The following is a 17889-nucleotide window of genomic DNA, read 5'->3' as shown; positions in this document are numbered from 1 at the left end:
GACGTCCCGGCTTGTCGGGGGCCAGGCTTCCTCTCCATGGAACTGAGAAAGGCTTTGTTGAGAAAATGGGTTATGAGGAAGTCTCTATCAAAGGCTGGGAAGAATGTAGTTCTGACAAAGGGTCGTTAATCCAGGCAGCATGGCATAGTAATCATTGCTACTATTTACCGGGCACTTTCTAGGCATCACTATTAATCTCATAACCCTGCAAAGCATGAAGAATTGTCCCCATTTTATAGATGGCTCAGAGGCATAAAGGGACTTGCCTAAACACACACCCACTGAGAAGTGGCTCCTGTGGGATTTGAACCAGATGTAATGTGTCATGCTTCTCATAGAAGACCCAGTAGCAGGTAAAGCAGGTAGAATGTGTATCAGTGTATACATAGACATTAAGTCCACTGGATGAGGTTTGGCGCAGATCTGCAGTTGAACTTGTCCCTTAATGAGCAGCAGGTGGGGAGCCCATAGGAGTGTTGTGAGGACTTGGTGGTACCACAAGTTGATGAAGATGAATGGGTTCGTGTTCCCTTTCAGACTAACGGAGAGAGTCAAGACAGAGGCCAAGACAGACGTTAGAGCAATCAAAGGAAGATCAACTGATGTATATAGATTTGTGGCTTTGGAAAACTTGGAAACAGCGGTTTGACTTAGTGACAGCCTGGGTGAGCGATTGAGGGAGGCCTGCGGAGGTGTGAAATATGGTGCTTAAGGGTCCATACTTAGAAGGTATAAGGACGAAATCCCTTAACTCCCCGAAATTGTTGCAACCACTGGCCCTTCTTGTCACAGAAACTGAGTGTGCCTCCTTTCAGTGGCTACTTCTGTAAGCTGTTTTCCCATCCACAGACCATGGCTCCTTGGCCTGAGTTGGAAAATGCCCAGCCTAACTCGGATAAGTACATCGAAGGGGTCGCCGGTCAGCAGTCCACCACACCCGCAAAAGGCAAGGAGACCGGCAAAAGTACGTGCCATCCCTCCAGCCCTGGGCTGGCCCCCTGGGAGGACACCAGGAGACCCAGGCTTGGTGTCTCATTCCTCATCGTCTTCCCTGCTTGTTTGGGCAGATGACACCGACACCCCTGTCACCAAGATTGAACTTCTGCCCTCTTATTCTACCATGGCACTGATAGAGGAGCCCACAGTGGTGGAAGACCCCTGGAACCTGCCCGAGCTTCAGGACACGGGGATCAAGTGGTCAGGTAAACGAGGCCAGCCGGGGCAGGCGGGAGGGGGCTGCCCGTCGGCAAGGGATTGAGGTTACCAGCCTCACAGCGTCCCCTCCTTCGTGTCGGCCTCTCCCTTCCATTGTTTGAGCAAAAGTCCTGGCTAGGGGATGCCACCCAGCTTAAGAGTCAAGCATCCTGTGATGACCGGGGGATGTTTTTGTTCTTTCATTCGTTCATTCAACAAATGTGGGCCGGCACCAGGGTTATAACCAGGCCAGACCCTGCGCTGATCTTTATAATCTATTTTGTGCTGAACCAGGTCCCAGGTACTGTTCAGTGCTGCAGATGCAGCAGTAAATAGATGAGGCCCTGCCTCTGAGAGCCCCGGGGGTTGGGGGAGAGGAGTCCCCTCACCTAAATGTGGGCATCAGGGAAGGCTTGCAGAAGACAGACTCTACAGACAGAACAGCTGGGGTGCAGGCAAATGCTGTACTTCTTTTCCAGGCAGGGTGTGAGGTCTGTGCGGATCAGACAGCTGGGAGGGTAAAGGAGCTGGGAGGAAGTGAGAACCACTTGAACAGTGAGCGTCGAAAACAGCCACCAAGGAGGTAGCCTCCCGGGATGTATGAGGGCCCAAGCCGTCCCAGATGGAGTCTGATGGCTGCCTCGCGGCCACTTTGTAGAAAGTATTCTGTGCAGTTCTGAAGGTGCTTAGGACAGCCATCATCTCTGACCCCACGCTTACCAAGGGGCAAGTGCTCTTAACGGCTCAGCAGTGACCCGGGTTCAGCCCAGCACAAGCCTTGCCCGGCTTGGCCTGTGTGTGCCCCAGGGCCCACGGGCCCCTCCTCCCAGAGCCAAATGCTTTAGAGACATTTCACCACAGGTTTCAATTAAATGGAGTACAGTGGTAATTGCTTTGAAAACTGCAGCCGTGGACACGTCCCATCTCTAGGTCTTGTGATCCATAGGATGACAGCTGCCTGGCTGGGAGGGAAGGTGGGGGAGTTCCGAGCTCATTGTCAAACTTCTCAGTGTTTCGGACACTAAACGCCTCCATGCCTTTTCCCCTCCCCCAGAGAGAGACACCAAAGGGAAGATTCTCTGTGTCTTCCAAGGGATTGGGAAATTTATTTTACTTCTGGCATTTCTCTACTTCTTCGTGTGCTCCTTGGATGTCCTCAGCAGTGCCTTCCAGCTGGTTGGAGGTATGGATGGAAGAGGTCAAAGGTCTGGGTTGGGGGTGGTGTTCTCATTGAATTTGGTTTGGAAAGTCACAGCTCAGCAGGCCCCCTCCAGCTGCAGCCTCCTGGAGTATTTTAGGACTGGAAGCCACCTCAGATCATCTTGTGAAGTCATGCCCCCATTTTACAGAAAGGAAAACTGAGGCCCACGAAAGAGCTATGACTGGCTGGCTGAAGTGGCTTAGGCCAGAGCCAGGGCTAGAGCCAAGGCCAAGCGATCAGCTCCATGTGTTTGTCTAGGAACACTGGACAGGAAGCTGTTTGACCTAAAGGTTTATCTGAGGGATCCCTGCTGTCTTTGGGCTTCCCCACCTGAGGGGATTATTGAATAAGAGTGTTCTTAGGCTAAAGCCACTGCTAAAAGTCAAAGCTGGCCCTTTGCTGGAGAAGGATAGGGGTCCTGTGCTAGGGGATCTGCATTCAGAGCAGTTGCCTAAACACCTCCCACCACTGAGTGTGGCTGTGGAGGGTGAGGGGACCTGGAAGTGCAATGACCATACGCTTGGTCACCTGTGCATCCCTGATGGGTGACAACAGTAAGAGCCAACACTTTGAATGCCTACTGAAGTAGGCACTTCCAGGGGCATCGTCTTAACCATTCCATCCCAGAAGTCCTTCCCACTTACAGAGGAATAGGCCAAGGCTCAAGAAGGTCACCGCCCCGCACTGAGTTTCACAGCCATAATTGGCATAGTGGGATTTAAACTCAGATCTGGTGACATGGAAGACCATAGGTTTCTGCACCCCTTGGTGCCTTTCTTGAGAACTCATCTTTGTGACCTGGGAGAACTGGGAAAGTGTGAGGAGCAGACCGACTTGCTGGATGCCACTCTGGTCCCCCTGGTCCAAGGCAGCATCAGTAAGGGGCCTTGCACTCTATCTCAGACAAGTCATTCCACTCTCCATTCTCTGGGCCTCAGTCTTTTTTAACCAATGTACTGGAGGGTGGATTGATGGTCTCAGAGGCACATTCTCAAAAATGACACTCCCAGAATTCAATTATGGGCTAGGGCTAGGGGCTGGGGTCTAAGGGGGTAGATAGAAAAGAATGAGAAGATCCACTTGGGTAAATCTTCTGAATTGGGAATATATCCCAGAGACAAGAATGAGGGCATCAGGAGATGCACTGGCACTCATCGGGCCAAGTACAGAGTTGAGGCCATGTTCATGAAAAGAGAAGACTAGAAGGGGACTTGCTGATGAAAGTGGTTGAAGGATGGGAGGGTGTAGGGTTGAAGGAACAAGAGGAACAGGGGTGGATGGGGAACTAGGTCACAGAGGCAGAGTCAGGGCAGCAGAGAAGCCCGAGGAAGCAAGATGCCCAAGATAAAAGTCTGGAGGCTGGTACCTATGGCCAGCTGGTCTTGACCAGAGACTTCTGTTACTCAGCACCCACCTAACCCCCATCACGTGGCCATGGGTTTGTTTTTCAGGGAAGGTGGCCGGGCAGTTCTTCAGCAACAACTCCATCATGTCCAACCCTGTGGCGGGGCTGGTGATCGGGGTGCTAGTGACTGTCCTGGTGCAGAGTTCCAGTACCTCCTCGTCCATTGTTGTCAGCATGGTGGCCTCCTCATGTGAGTCCAAGAACCCATGAGCCCAGATAACATTTCAGGCATTTCCCTGTTCAGCTGGGGAGGCTGGGATTTACTCTGAATGTATCCGGGCTTATCACCATTACCTTCTTATCTTGTCTAACTATGATGTGTTCGGCTTAGATCATAGGCAGTCTCCTGTTTCCCTTCCCATGGCTGAGTCTGAAAATTGGCCCCAAAGCTTGAAGACTCAATTCTGAATTCTCTAGAACTGTGTTATCCTGTCCAGCAGCCACTAGCTACATGTGGCTATTTCATTTCATTTATTTATTTATTTTTTGCGGTACGTGGGCCTCTCACTGTTGTGGCCTCTCCCGTTGCGGAGCACAGGCTCCAGACACGCAGGCTCAGCGGCCATGGCTCACGGGCCTAGCCGCTCTGCGGCATGTGGGATCCTCCCGGACCGGGGCACGAACCCGCGTCCCCTGCATCGGCAGGCAGACTCTCAACCACTGCGCCACCAGGGAAGCCCCCTATTTAATTTTATTTAACCTTAAATTCAGCTGCTCAGCTGCAAGAGCTATATTTGAAGGGATCGGTAGTCATATGTGGCTAGCGGCTGCCATATTGGACCACATAGATTTAGAACATTTCCATCACCGCTGTCAGGGCTAAGAATAAAACCATGTAATCACATCACACACTGGCTTTGGGGCAACTGAGCTTGGGGAGCTGACGTTCCAAACTTGATCCTGTTCAACATTTGCCCTCGCTAAGTTGAGACAGACCTTCTGGGGTAGACAGTTTGAACTGGTTAATTTTCAGCCCAAACCAGCATTTTAGCTAAAATTAACTAGAACTTTTGGAGGCCAAATTAGAAAAAGTTATTCATTACTTCTTCAAAATTCTTTCATATGTTAGAACATGTGGCAATATATTAATTTTGTTAGAAAAAGAAATTATACTGCCATAAATTTGCCATAATAAATACACAAGTCCTTACACATTGTTTGTTGGTCTCTTTTAAGCTACCCTTGCATCTGTAATAGGGAGGACAGAGGAATTTAGAAAGAAACTTTTAAACTGGGGTCCACAAAAGGGCTTTATGGAGACTGTGAATTCCCTGTAATTAAGTGCTGAAATTTTTTTTATTTCACACTGTTTGATTTTATTTTTAATCCATAGGAATTAGAAATTGAAACTGAACAATATTTTACAGAAAGTAAAATTTTTTACTAATTTTTTTATTTTTTATTTTTTGGTACATGTGCATTTTTCTATAGTGAGCTGTCCAAGCTTTTGTCAGATTCACAGCGAGGTACAGACCCTAAGGAGGTTAAGAACTGATTTTTTAGGGGATTGCCAGCCTGAATGTGATCCGGCTTGCCTGGGGCCACACCAGGAACATGGCCAAGCTGCCTTCCTCAACTTACTAACTTGATAACTTACTCTTTTCCACCCTCCAGTGCTGAACGTGCAGGCTGCCATCCCCATTATCATGGGGGCCAACATTGGGACCTCCATCACCAACACCATTGTGGCGCTCATGCAGGCAGGAGACCGGAGTGAGTTCAGAAGGTAGGAGGCTCAGCATCAGCCTTTGCCACCGCCCGTTGGGGTTGACCAGGTTGTCCTAACTACCGTTAACATTAGAGCATGTTTCTTATCCCTAGACCTCTTTAGAAATAGACACAGTGGAGTATGGCTGGGGTTGGGATCACATACTTATCAGTTGATTAAACTCAGCTCCCTGATATGCAGGGCTGGGGTAATAGTATCTGTCACTGCCGTGTTGTCTAAAGGAGTTAACACAATCATACAGATAAATGCTTATCAAGGTGCCTGGCACACAGTCAGGGCTGCCTGAATACAAGTCCTCCTAGAAGCTTGACCTGTGGTGTAAAACAAGGCCAGTTAGAATAGGATTTACTGTCTCACTTAGAAATAATTATTACCTCCTAAAGCTTCCATTTTTGGCCAGCTCAACCCATGCCACTTTTTCTTCTTCACTCACATGCCAATAAAAGGCAACATAGAGCCTTTGTGAATGTGTAAGATCTAAAAATGGGGCAGGATAAATACAGGCAAAGGAAACCCTTTTCTTCCAAAAGTTTCATGTGAAAATTAAGCACATTTCCCAGCCTCTCTTCTAACTGGTGATGGGCTTTTTCCACAGCTTGTTAAAATAGAGAAGCAGTCCCCATCCAAAAAAACCAGACACTCTAAATTGAAAAAATATGTGCCCCAAATGGTCATATCATCATTATTTACCAAGATATGGAAGCAACCTAAGTGTCCATCAAGACATGAGTGGAAGAGTGATGTGCACACGCACACTCACACACACACACACACACACACACACAATGGAATACTTCTCAGCCACAAAAAAAGAAAGAGATTTTGTCATTTGCAGCAACATGGATGGACTTGGAGGGCATTTTGCTAAGTGAAATAAGTCAGACAAAGAAAGACAAATACTATATGATATCACTTATATGTGAAATCTAAAAAATACAACAAACCAGTGAATATAACAAAAAAGAAGCAGATTCACAGATATGAGAACAAACTAGTGGTTACCAGTGGGGAAAGGGAAGGGAGAGGGGCAAGATAGGAGTAGGGGAGTAAGAGGCACAAACTATTAGATATAAAAGAACCTGGAAGGACGTATTGTGGGGAATATAGCCAATATTTTATAAGAGCTATAAATGGAGTATAACCTTTAAATATTGTGAATCACTGTATTGAACACCTGTAGCTAATATAATATTGTACACCAACTATACTTCAACTGTGGCATCAGACATCTGTGGCATCAGACAAATGACTGGTTGGCTGGGGGTCAGCTAACACCATCCCTCATCCATGGGTGGCAGTGGATGTCCTCAAAGACATTCATTTTCCCTCAACCATGGCTAAAGTCTGGACCCTGAAGAAATGTTCTGAGGTCTAAATAATAATACACATTACCCAGGGTGTTTGCTAATTTGATCTTCTCAAGGAGCTAAGCAGACTTTTCTCTGCCCCATTTTATTAATATAGGAACACAAAGAGGTTAAGTAACTTCACTGAGGGGCATAGCTGGGACTCGATCCAGGTTTTCTTATTGGAAATTTTGGGTTCTTTTCACTGTTACGCTAATTTTTACCTCTGGATGTATAAATATACGATCTATGGAAGTGCCTGCGCATAGGAATATAATTGGCTTAGCTCACCCCCTGTTTGGGATATTTAAATAGATTGCTTTCAGTAACATCTTTGGAAATGTGTATTATTCTTTTCTGGTAATTTCTTCCTGGATAGATTACTGTATCAAACACACCTATAAGGCTCTTTAAACATTTTGCCAAACTACAAAGAAATATTTGTATCACTTTGCATCAGCAGTGTATGAAAATGTCTTAAATCACCCTCTCCAGGAAGAATAAGTTAACTTTGTAAAATATTGTAAAATATTAGTTAAAATGGTATGTGAAAATTTGTACGTGCAAATAAATAAATTGCAAATTTCTTTTATTACTGGTGAGGTTAAGCATTTCCCCCTACATGTTTAATAGCTTCTGTCCCTTCATGTCCCATCTTCTATTTGTTTTGGGTATTTCTTGACATGCAGAGTTTTTTAAAAGGAACATTTTTTCATTGAGGGGAAAAAAAACTATAGAGTTTTTTTTTAATCTGGAGATAGGTAAGATGGAATTCAGAGGGAATCAGTGAACCTTCTCCGGTAGATGCAAATTGTAGTATATATTAGCTTTGTTTTCTGTAGAGACTGTTCAAATATTTGATCAAAGTCTCAAGATCTTACAGTTAAGAATTCAGTTGTGTAGAAGGCTCTGATAACCTTCATACTGGCCCCCGCCTTTCCAAAATGAAGGTCGTCTTCCATATGCATGATTTGAAACTGGTCTTGATGAAGTTTTCTCAAACAGTGCTCCATGAACTAATAATTGCAGCCAAAACACATCTAGTTCCCTTTTCCCCAAGCAGAGCAAACTGTGTACTGTCTGATCTGGTGGGAAAGGTTCTGCCGGACAGTGGGAGACAAGGGTCCTGGACCCAGTGCTTCTGCAGTGGTCTTCAATTCCTGCGTGCTCGCTGGCCTTCAGTTTCCTCATCTGTTGAATGGGGATCTTCATACCACTCACTTTGGGGATTGCTGTGAGAACAAAAGTGAGACTGTACACCTCTATGCACTCAGATAGGTGGCACCTGGCCAGTGATACAAGTGATGACCTGCCTAGATGGTGCCCAGTCGCTTGTTGACTAATCTGGCTCGGGATGGGGTTCGCCTCCTGCAGGGCCTTTGCAGGGGCCACCGTCCATGACTTCTTCAACTGGCTCTCTGTGTTGGTGCTTCTGCCTCTGGAGGCTGCCACCCATTACCTGGAGCGCCTGACCAACCTGGTAGTGGAATCCTTCAACTTCAAGAATGGAGAGGATGCCCCGGAGCTTCTGAAAGTTATCACAGATCCCTTCACGAAGCTCATTATCCAGGTAACTCGCCTTCCTGCAGAGAGGGAAAGGCCCCAACACCCTCCCTTGCTCCCCCCTCACCGGGCTGGGGTGGAAGAGATGGATGAGGGTCTGTAAAAACTGCCCTTTGGCTGCCTCTGAAAAAAGCCAAGGGAGGCAGAACTTCAGGGACACCCAATGAGATGGAGTCATTGGCCTTTATTATCGCCTTGATTTCAACAAGTGTATCATCTTTATTAGGATGGGGGCAGGTGGCGGGGGTGAGCGCTTCTCTAGACTCAAGGACTCTCTACTGGACACCTGGGTGCTTTGTTCCCACTACTGGCCTCAGCACCCGTGAGCTCACTGATTCAAGTAGCACCCTGCTCCCAGCCAAAGAGGAAGAGTTTACTGCCTTTCCTTCCATCTCACCCCTCTGCTCACTAGGGTCTGTCCATATTATTGAAATAAATGAAAGGAGGCTTTGTGGATGTTGCCTTGGGGAGAAGGAGCCAGTTTGGACCTTGCCCTCTCACTCTTACCTTCTGTTTTTCTTCTGTCATTCAGTCATCTGATGAATATCTACTGCATGCTTCTTAGATACGGGTTCATTGTTCATACAATCATTCATTTATTGAACACCCACTGACATCTGGGTGCTGTGCTCTGCCCTGAGAGTGCAGATAGAGTGAGTCGCAGCTCACGCCTTCAGTGCAGTTCACACCCTCACAGTCCGGTTCACATCCTCAGCCCCTTTTAACAGCTTAACATCTGTCCCACATCAGTTCTGAGAACGTGCTGACTCTCTTCTGTCCATTGCTTTCCTCAGCTGGATAAAAAAGTTATCAACCAAATTGCAATGAATGATGAAACAGCCAAAAACAAGAGTATGATCAAGATTTGGTGTAAAACTTTTACCAGCATGGTAAGTTTCTGAGAATATTGCTGGGTGGGTGAACGCTTGCATCTGTACTTGATAAAGCAAGATCTTGCATTTAGATTGGGCATATAAAAGGTAAGGGGAAAGAAAAATCAGGGATTCCTGAAAAATCAAAACTAGCCAGTGAGAATCCTTAAGTCCTTGAATGCTAGATGGGATGGACAGACATTATACAGTAGGACAGACAGAACCAGCCCACATCATGGACCCATTATTCCTGGCTTGTTATTCTCATGTCTCCTGGCTTACCTCTGGCTGCCTCCTTGCTTGCATTTATGGAGGGACCCATGGAAGCAATTCATCATACTTACGGTGCACGAATTGTTATGGGTCTCCCCTGACGCCTCGCATTTCCTGCCATTCCCCACCAGAAATGAGTGTTATGGACTATACATAGCATTTCTCATGTTTGCCACCCAGACTGAGAGGAATGTCACCGTCCCCTCGCCTGACAACTGCACCTCTCCCTCCCTCTGTTGGACGGATGGCTTGCACACCTGGACCATCAAGAACGTGACCCACCAGGAGAACATTGCCAAGTGTGAGTGAAACTCACAGAGCGTCAGCTGCCAGGACAGGCTGTCTGGGGTGATGATAGGTGTTGCCTCTCTGTGCGGAGCCCCAGTAAGTGAAGGAAAGAAGGGCAGTGAGATTCATTGAACACCAGTCCTACACTGGCCAATGAGCTGTGAGCTTTCACAGCAGAGGAAACTAAGGCTTAGGGACAGGGGACAGGCCCAAGGTCCCCCCGTAAGGGGCAGAACTAGGACTTGGTATTCAGTTCCTCTGGCAGTTCCAGACGGATTCAGAACTCCTCAACAGATACCAGTGTGGTCCTTCTATGTGCTTCAGTATCCCTTTGGCAGTACCTCTAGGGAGATGACAGCCTGATTTGAAGGAGATGTGGGGCACACACAGAACACATTCACCCTCAAGTCAGGAGTCCCTATGGTACAGCAGGCCCCATATAGCAGGGCTATAGCACTGAACAAAGCAGTGTGCTTGCATGATGCTCCAGTTCTTTAAGAAGCTATACTGTTGCCTCTGGACTCTTTTACGGCCCTGACATTAGTTCTTCTAATTATTTATTCCTTATATACCCATTTGCGTATCTCTGCTTCTCCTCCTCTCCGTGCACCCCACATTAATTCTGAGCCATATAACTTAATACTCCAGGTGTGCTTTACCTCACAGAATCAAGTGAACGTATCACCTCCCATGTTCTAGGTTCTATACATCCATTGATATAAGCATGTTTTTCTGGAATCATCATGGGGACACACAGGGATTTTTAAAAAACACACAGAGTTTGATAATTAACAATAGCTCCCACTCTGACTTGCCCATCCTACCTGACCTTGCTCCTCAAATACTTTGTGGTAGGCATCCTCATTATCATGAGTAAAACACAACATGGGATTTAGTGGCAGAAGAATGGGGCTGGAAACCTGGGTCTGCCCCTGGATTTCACTACATCTTCACCCTCATGAGATCCCATCGGCCAGAACATAGCCTCAGGGCTACACTTAGCTGCAAGGGAGGCTGGAAAGTGTGGTCTTTATTCTGGGCTGCCTTGCTGTGTGTCAAGCTGACAACCAGGATTCTGTTACTCTGAGACGGAAGGATGCTGGGGAATAAGTAGCAATCTGTGGCTGTCAAGGGTTCCATGCCCTCCTAACGAGGGCATTCTGTGGTCTCTCCAGGCCAGCACATCTTCGTGAATTTCAACCTCCCAGATGTTGTCGTGGGCACCATTCTGCTGGTAGTCTCCCTGCTGGTCCTCTGTAGCTGCCTGGTCCTAATTGTCAAGCTCTTGGGCTCTGTGCTCAGGGGGCAGGTAGCTGTTGTCATCAAGAAGACCATCAACACTGGTAAGCACACTGCCCCCCATTCTGGACCTTCTAGGGGATAGTGTGTCACTGTGGTCCCTCCAGGGGTGCTCCTTTTGATTCTCCTCTAGCAGTGGCCTCTGCATGGAGTTTCTCTCTGGGCTTTGATAAGTTGCGGAAGTTAAGATGCCACTCACCCTTGAATCTTCCTTAGTGTCTTGGGTGGAGCCTGGGAAGAAGGCACAAGCTTCCATCAGATGTTTGCAAGGTCCTGAGAGAGAGCCAGTTCATATCCAGAGAGCTGTGAGATAGGCCTTCCTTCCTGGCAGTTTCCTTGTTTGCCCAGGACTTTACTGGGTCTGTCAGGATACCTTAGGAAAAGGTTAACAGAAGTCCACTATGGTCCCTACTTCCCTTCGACTCTTGGGAAGAAAATGTGGTTCTGGATAAATACGTCAGCATTTTGAGGCAGGCAGTCAGACTCCATTGCTGAGAATGGCATCCTGGCCAATGAAAATATACCCTGTAAACTCTCCCTGTGAAATGGGGCCGAGGATATCTACTTCTCAGGGTTGTCATGAGGGTGAGCTGAGTACCCGTGCCCTGGATGCTTGCCGGCCGTGCGGGGCCTGATCCTGTGCTGGTGGTGCCGAGGATGGGGTCTATAGGGCTTCCAAGCTGCTTCATATCCTCACTGCTCTTTTAGGTGGAAACAAAGGTGGAGGGTATGCAGCTTTGGGAGACCAGGACAGGAGGAAAGATAGAGGTCTGAATGCTCCAAGTGCTTTGTCGTTATTCAGCTGCTGTAGCAAATTCTTGTAGGCTGGGTGGCTTAAACAACAGAAATTTAGTTTTTCACAGTCCTGGAGACTGGGAGGTCCATGGTCAGGGTGCCAACACAGTTGGGTTCTGGTGAGGACCCACTTCCTGGTTTACAGATGGCCGCCTCCTCAGTGTGTCCTCACATGGAAGAGAGAGTGAAGAGGAAGCAAGCTCAGCCTTCTATAAGGGTACTAATCCACTCATGAGGACTCCAACCTCATGACCTAATCACCTCCCAAAGACCTCACTTCCTAATACAATCACATTAGGGGGTCAGGGTTTCAACATATGAATTGCGGGAGGGGGGAACGACACAAACATTCTGTCCATAACAGATGGGTTCAGCATTTAGAACTCCAGTGAAATGTATTTTTGTCTTCATAACATGTACCCACATCCTTGGTTCTACCATCTGAATATGCAAGGTGAAAGGATGCTGAAAATCCAATCTGCAATTTCAGACTTGGTATGGGGTGGGGAGGATTTTACACAACTTGGTATGGGGTGGGGAGGATTTTACACAACCTCAACCTCTGGCCAAGCCGTGCCCCCTGGGTCCTGTGGAGATGCCAGCTGGGCCTCCAACCCATGCCTTCCCCAGAAGGATTGTGACGCATCTCTTATCCTCTGCATTCCAGATTTCCCTTTCCCCTTTGCCTGGGTGACTGGCTACCTGGCCATCCTTGTGGGGGCGGGAATGACCTTCATCGTTCAGAGCAGCTCTGTGTTCACGTCTGCTATGACCCCTCTGATCGGTGAGTTTCTCCCTGGGTCTCCATCTGGCCAGCATTACCATCTTCTGTCATCCTCTGGGATTAATGCTGTGGGCTTTGTATTTTCACCCCCCCCCCCCGCCAGGTATCGGTGTGATATCCATTGAGAGGGCGTATCCACTCACGCTGGGCGCCAACATCGGTACCACCACCACCGCCATTTTGGCCGCCTTAGCTAGCCCAGGCAGTACTTTGAAGAGCTCGCTCCAGGTCAGGAAATGCTGCATGGGGCAGGGGCTCTGTGGGTGGGATCCAACCCTATCCATGGTCTTGTAAGCAGATGGTGTTTAACCAAGAAACCAAGCCAGGCTTTTCTCTGTTATGTCCAAAACGGTGATGTGGAGAAGCCGTGGAGAGACAGATTTGAGAACAAAGCCATCTACTCTTTAGAGTGGTAGTCAGACTCCCATCACCAGTGGTTGTTTAGACAAAGGTGGGGTGGCCATTTTACTAGAGGTGGAATGGGTATTCAGGAAGCATAGATACCACTTCCCATCTCCTTGCCCTCCTCTTGGTGGACTCTGACTGGGCGCTGGGAGGTCACCTGTGTCTTGAGCCTGGCATTGAGAAGAATCAGGGGGACCTGCCTTGCCTGGATCAACTAGATGCCCTTGGGCAAGATGACCTTTGGTGTTTGAATCACTGTGCCACCATTTACACATGAAGTGCCCTTAGGTGACCTAACGTTTGAGCATCAATTCCCTCGTCTGAAAAACGGGAACCATAATCCCTAGCTCATTAGGATTATTATAAGGATCTGATGAGGCACTGTCTAAAGCCATGCTGTTGATAGAAATATAGAGTGAGTATAGAATATGTGAACCACCCACGGAATCTGAAATTTTTTAGTAGCCACAGTTTCGAAAGGTAAAAAAGGAACAGGGAGATTAATTTTAATAATGTGTTTGATTGAACCCATTATCATTTCAACATGTAATTGATCTAAAAATATGGTGATATTTTACATTCCTTTTTGGACGAAGTCTTTGAAATCCAGTGTGTATTTTATGCTTATGCCACATCTCAATGGATCGTGGCTAATGTATCCTACAGGGCTGGTCCGAAGCCCTTAGCATCATGCTTGGTACCTGGTGGGCACACCTAGCAAAGTGCAAAGTGCATGGCCTCTGGAGACAGGCTACCTGGGTTTGAATCTCATCTCCCACATGTGTGACTCTAGGAAAATAGCTTGACCTCTTGGTGCTTCAGTTTCCTCCTACATGAAATGGAGATAATGTTGCCAACTCAGGGTATTTTTTGAGGATTGAAGTAGTCCATAAAAGTGCTTGGAATTGTCACCTCCCCCATAGTAAGCGCTCTATAAACATCAGCTGCTGCTGCTATTATCTTTATTAACTGTAGCCGTCTTTCCTTGTCTCTCCCCTCCCTGAAATAGGGCCACTGAGCCAAGAAAGCCAGCTATCTTGCACACCTTTCCTTCTGCCCCACCAGCTCTTAACTGCTCAGCTGGAAGCAGCAGTGTCAAGGCACTGGGTGGCAGCGGGCACATTCATGAAGTTCATTGTTAGATTTGGCCTAAAGGACTTCAGGCCCTGAAAACTGAGCTGTGATTCAGCCTGTCACCTCCCTTGCCCTCCCTCGCCCTCCCTCCCTTACGCCCCCACCAGACACATAGTAGGACCTCAGGTAATATGGGTCCCACTCTGGGCTGAGCTATGAAGACGAGGAAGACTCAGGCCTCCGCTGCTAGATGACGCCCTCTTCTCCCCGACCCCACTGTGCAGCAGACCCGTTCACCTGTCCAACCTCTTGCGTTTCAGATTGCCCTGTGCCACTTTTTCTTCAACATCTCAGGCATCTTGCTGTGGTACCCAATCCCGTTCACCCGCCTGCCCATCCGCCTGGCCAAGTGGCTGGGCAGCATCTCAGCTAAGTACCGCTGGTTTGCCGTCTTCTACCTGGTCACCTTCTTCTTCCTGATCCCTCTGGCAGTGTTTGGCCTCTCGCTGGTGGGCTGGCCAGTGCTGGTGGGTGTGGGAGCGCCCATCATCTTTGTGGTCTTTCTGGTGGTGGCGGTCGGGCTCCTGCAGTCCCGCTGCCCGCGCGTCCTGCCCCAAAAGCTCCATAACTGGAACTTCCTGCCGCTGTGGATGCACTCGCTGAAGCCCTGGGACAAGCTCATCACCATGTTCACCAGCTCCTGCCAGAGCCTCTGCTGCCGTGTCTGCTGTATGCTGTGTGGCTGCCCCAACTGCTGCCGCTGCAGCAAGTGCTGCCGCGACAGCACGTACTGCCGCGGCAGCAAGTACTGCTGCTGCAGGAAGTGCTGCCGCTGCAGCAAGTGCTGTGAAGACCTGCAGGAGGTGCAGGACGTCCCCATTAAGTCTCCCGAGGCTTTTGCTAACATGGCCATGGACAAAGAGGCCCAGGACAGGGTCCCCAAGTCCGAGGTGGATGCCTCGGGCACCAAAACCATTTCCAGCATCACAGCCTTGTAGGTAGGAGCTGCCTGGAGGCCGGAGGAGGACCCCACCTCCACCTCTTCCTCCACCTCGGGAGGATTTGTTCCCCGTTGAGAAATGACATCCGTCCCGACTCTCATTCCCTGGCCCAGCGTATCAGCCCGCACAGTAGTTTCATCTCAGCCCCATGCTCCCTGGGTCTTCCAGGCCTGGAAAGGCGCAGAACAACACTGAAAGAGAATTAGATAGTGAAACCTGGCCAGAGAGGTGGTCACACCCGCTGCCACACACAGCTGGGTTGGTCAGTAGGACTTTTTTTCAGACCATCCCCTTGCAAAGGAAAAGCCCCAAGGGAGGAATTGATGGCAGCTTCTTTGTCAAAGGCACATATACACGTACACTTTTCTTTATTATGATCCAGCTCAGACTTCTCTGTTTTACCAAAGACCAGCTTCAACCAAGAGCAGTAGCCCCATGTGTCCCAGAGCAGCCCGATTCAGGGGAAATGGTGTAATTGTCGGGGACTTGGGTGAAGACCATAGATGTGGGCCTTTCCCCCTTCTCAGTGCTCCCCACGTCCCCTGTCAGGGTTTTCTCACCCGGGCAGGGAGGTTTAGTCCCAATAGTTTACCTGCTGTGCCCTCAAGTTTCCAGGATGGGAGCCACATCTGAGCTACAGAGAGGGTCTCAGAGAGCTTTGGCTCACCCGGCGCTCCAGTCATAAGAAGAGAGTGGTCCTATCCCTGAGCTGGCAGATGGAGGATGAGAGCTGGGAAATGGGGAACGTTTGGGGGAGATGTTTCTTCTGCCACAAAGGCCTCGGGTGCTTCTGAACCTGGCTAATTTAGAAACCAAATTGGCAGACTTTCTGGCTAAAGCTTAGTGCTGATAAAAATCATCCCTGCTGAGTCTTTCGGAATAAGATATGCAGGTTCTGAGTCCCCTCCACTGTGCCCCCTTGAATCATAGGAAGCACCTGAGCATGGAACAGCTCTGTGCCTCTCTCTGTCCTGTGCAAGATGACTGTCTGGGTCAGCTTTCGGTGGTCAACTTCTGTCCATACATCCACCCACCTGTCCACCCATCTAAGCCAGGACCTCTTTCCCAGCATTCTCCCATACTCCCATAGATAGAAGAACTTTAATTTTCTGCCCTCTCTCCATGCCTGCAAAGCTCAAAACTGAGGGCAGAAACCAGGGCACGTCATCAAGTGGCAGTGGGGTCCTTGTGTGTCTGTGGGACCAAGAAGTGTGCTCCTTCTGGTCCCAGATGCCCTCTCTGTGCCTTCAAGAAGCCCCTGTGGTATGTACACCTCCTCTTTCCCTTGCTTCTCATCCTCAACAACCCCAGGTCTCCCCAGAGACTGAGTGAGCTTCAACCAAGTCTGGGAAAAGGGGTCAGTGCAGACGTGCTCCCAGATCCTAGCTTCTCCATCACTCTCATAGGTTGTAGTACCAAACTGAGCCTTCCCCTGACCTTCCCTGTGTAGATACGGATTCCCAAACAGAGCCATTGATACTCTATATTTATACTCATGCAATGTATAGCATTTTTCATAAGTTATATAGTAAATAGTTCTGTGATTTGTGTCCTGAAGCGCTCTCATTTGGAAACAAGGCTGGCTTCTACTAAGAAAGACCAACTTTGTACATTTCCTAATCCTGCTTTTTAAACTGCTTCTGCAGCCACACCCATGTCACACAACCTGTAAATATGTAAGTTAAACCTGGGCAGGGCTGTGGCCTTCTTTGTACTCTGATGATTTTTAAAAATTGGATCCTTTTACCTGCGTTGATTTTTTTTTTTTTTTTTTTTTACTGGTTGTGGGAAATGAAAAATAAAAAATGATAATCAAACCCAAAAGGAGCAGGTTGCTTTCAATTACAGGGAAATGAGAGCCTCCTGGATCTATTTCCTAAAAATTTGAGGTCTTTCGCATTTAATATCACTACTGACCAACAGCTGCAGCTATATAATTTGTGGAGCCCCTCGTTCAAAAAGTGGGAAAAGTGCCGTCATAAGTACTAAAAATATCAAGCTTTCCTTTCTTCCACGGTTTCTCTCTTGATTTGTCTTTTTAAAAAATTGCTATTTGATGCTATACTAAGTTGAAATTTAGAAATTATTAGCATGAATTTTTTTTCTTTAAGATCTTTATTGGAGTATAATTGCTTTACAATGTTGTGTTGGTTTCTGCTGTATAACAAAGTGAATCAGCTATACGTATACATATATCCCCATATCCCCTCCCTCTTGCATCTCCCTCCCTCCCTCCCTACTCCACCCCTCTAGGTGGCACAAAGCACCCAGCTGTCCTCCCTGTGCTATGCGGCTGCTTCCCACTAGCTATTTTATATTTGGTAGTGTAGATATGTCCATGCTCTCATGTCGTCCCAGCTTTCCCTTCCCCCTCCCTGTGTCCTCAAGTCCATTCTCTACATCTGCGTCTAGGTTGATCAGAACCATTTTTTCTTTTTTTTTAGATTCCATATATATGTATTAGCATACAGTATTTGTTTTTCTCTTTCTGACTTATTTCACTCTGTATGACAGACTCTAAGTCCATACGCCTCACTACAAATAACTCAATTTTGTTCATTTTCATAGCTGAGTAATATTCCATTGTATATATATGCCACATCTTCTTTATGCATTCATCTGTCGATGGACACTTAGGTTGCTTCCATGTCCTGGCTATG

General features: G+C 47.9%; 1 protein-coding gene across 1 annotated transcript; it reads left to right on the top strand.

The window, feature by feature from the left end:
• Nucleotides 1–852: 852 nt before the first annotated feature.
• Nucleotides 853–17047, top strand: SLC34A2 (solute carrier family 34 member 2). The gene is made up of 12 exons (XM_060011777.1): nt 853–964; nt 1068–1202; nt 2249–2377; nt 3847–3990; nt 5415–5526; nt 8250–8445; nt 9233–9328; nt 9764–9884; nt 11047–11214; nt 12633–12749; nt 12853–12977; nt 14549–17047. The coding sequence occupies exons 1-12, from the start codon at nt 853–855 to the stop codon at nt 15224–15226; spliced, it is 2133 nt and encodes a 710-aa protein (XP_059867760.1). The 3' UTR covers nt 15227–17047.
• The last annotated feature ends 842 nt before the right edge of the window (nt 17048–17889 follow it).

The sequence above is a fragment of the Delphinus delphis genome, chromosome 5, assembly GCF_949987515.2.
Source record: "Delphinus delphis chromosome 5, mDelDel1.2, whole genome shotgun sequence".
Lineage (NCBI taxonomy): Eukaryota > Metazoa > Chordata > Mammalia > Artiodactyla > Delphinidae > Delphinus > Delphinus delphis.
The sequence above is the reverse complement of the archived record's forward strand: the minus strand, read 5'-3'. Positions and strand labels throughout refer to the sequence as shown.

Coding starts and splice junctions, on each gene's coding strand:
- SLC34A2 (XM_060011777.1), top strand. CDS start 853: ATGGCTCCTTGGCCTGAGTTGGAAAATGCCCAGCCTAACTCGGATAAG. Junction 3,991..5,414: donor CAGCATGGTGGCCTCCTCAT/GTGAGTCCAAGA, acceptor TCCACCCTCCAG/TGCTGAACGTGCAGGCTGCC. Junction 8,446..9,232: donor TCACGAAGCTCATTATCCAG/GTAACTCGCCTT, acceptor TGCTTTCCTCAG/CTGGATAAAAAAGTTATCAA.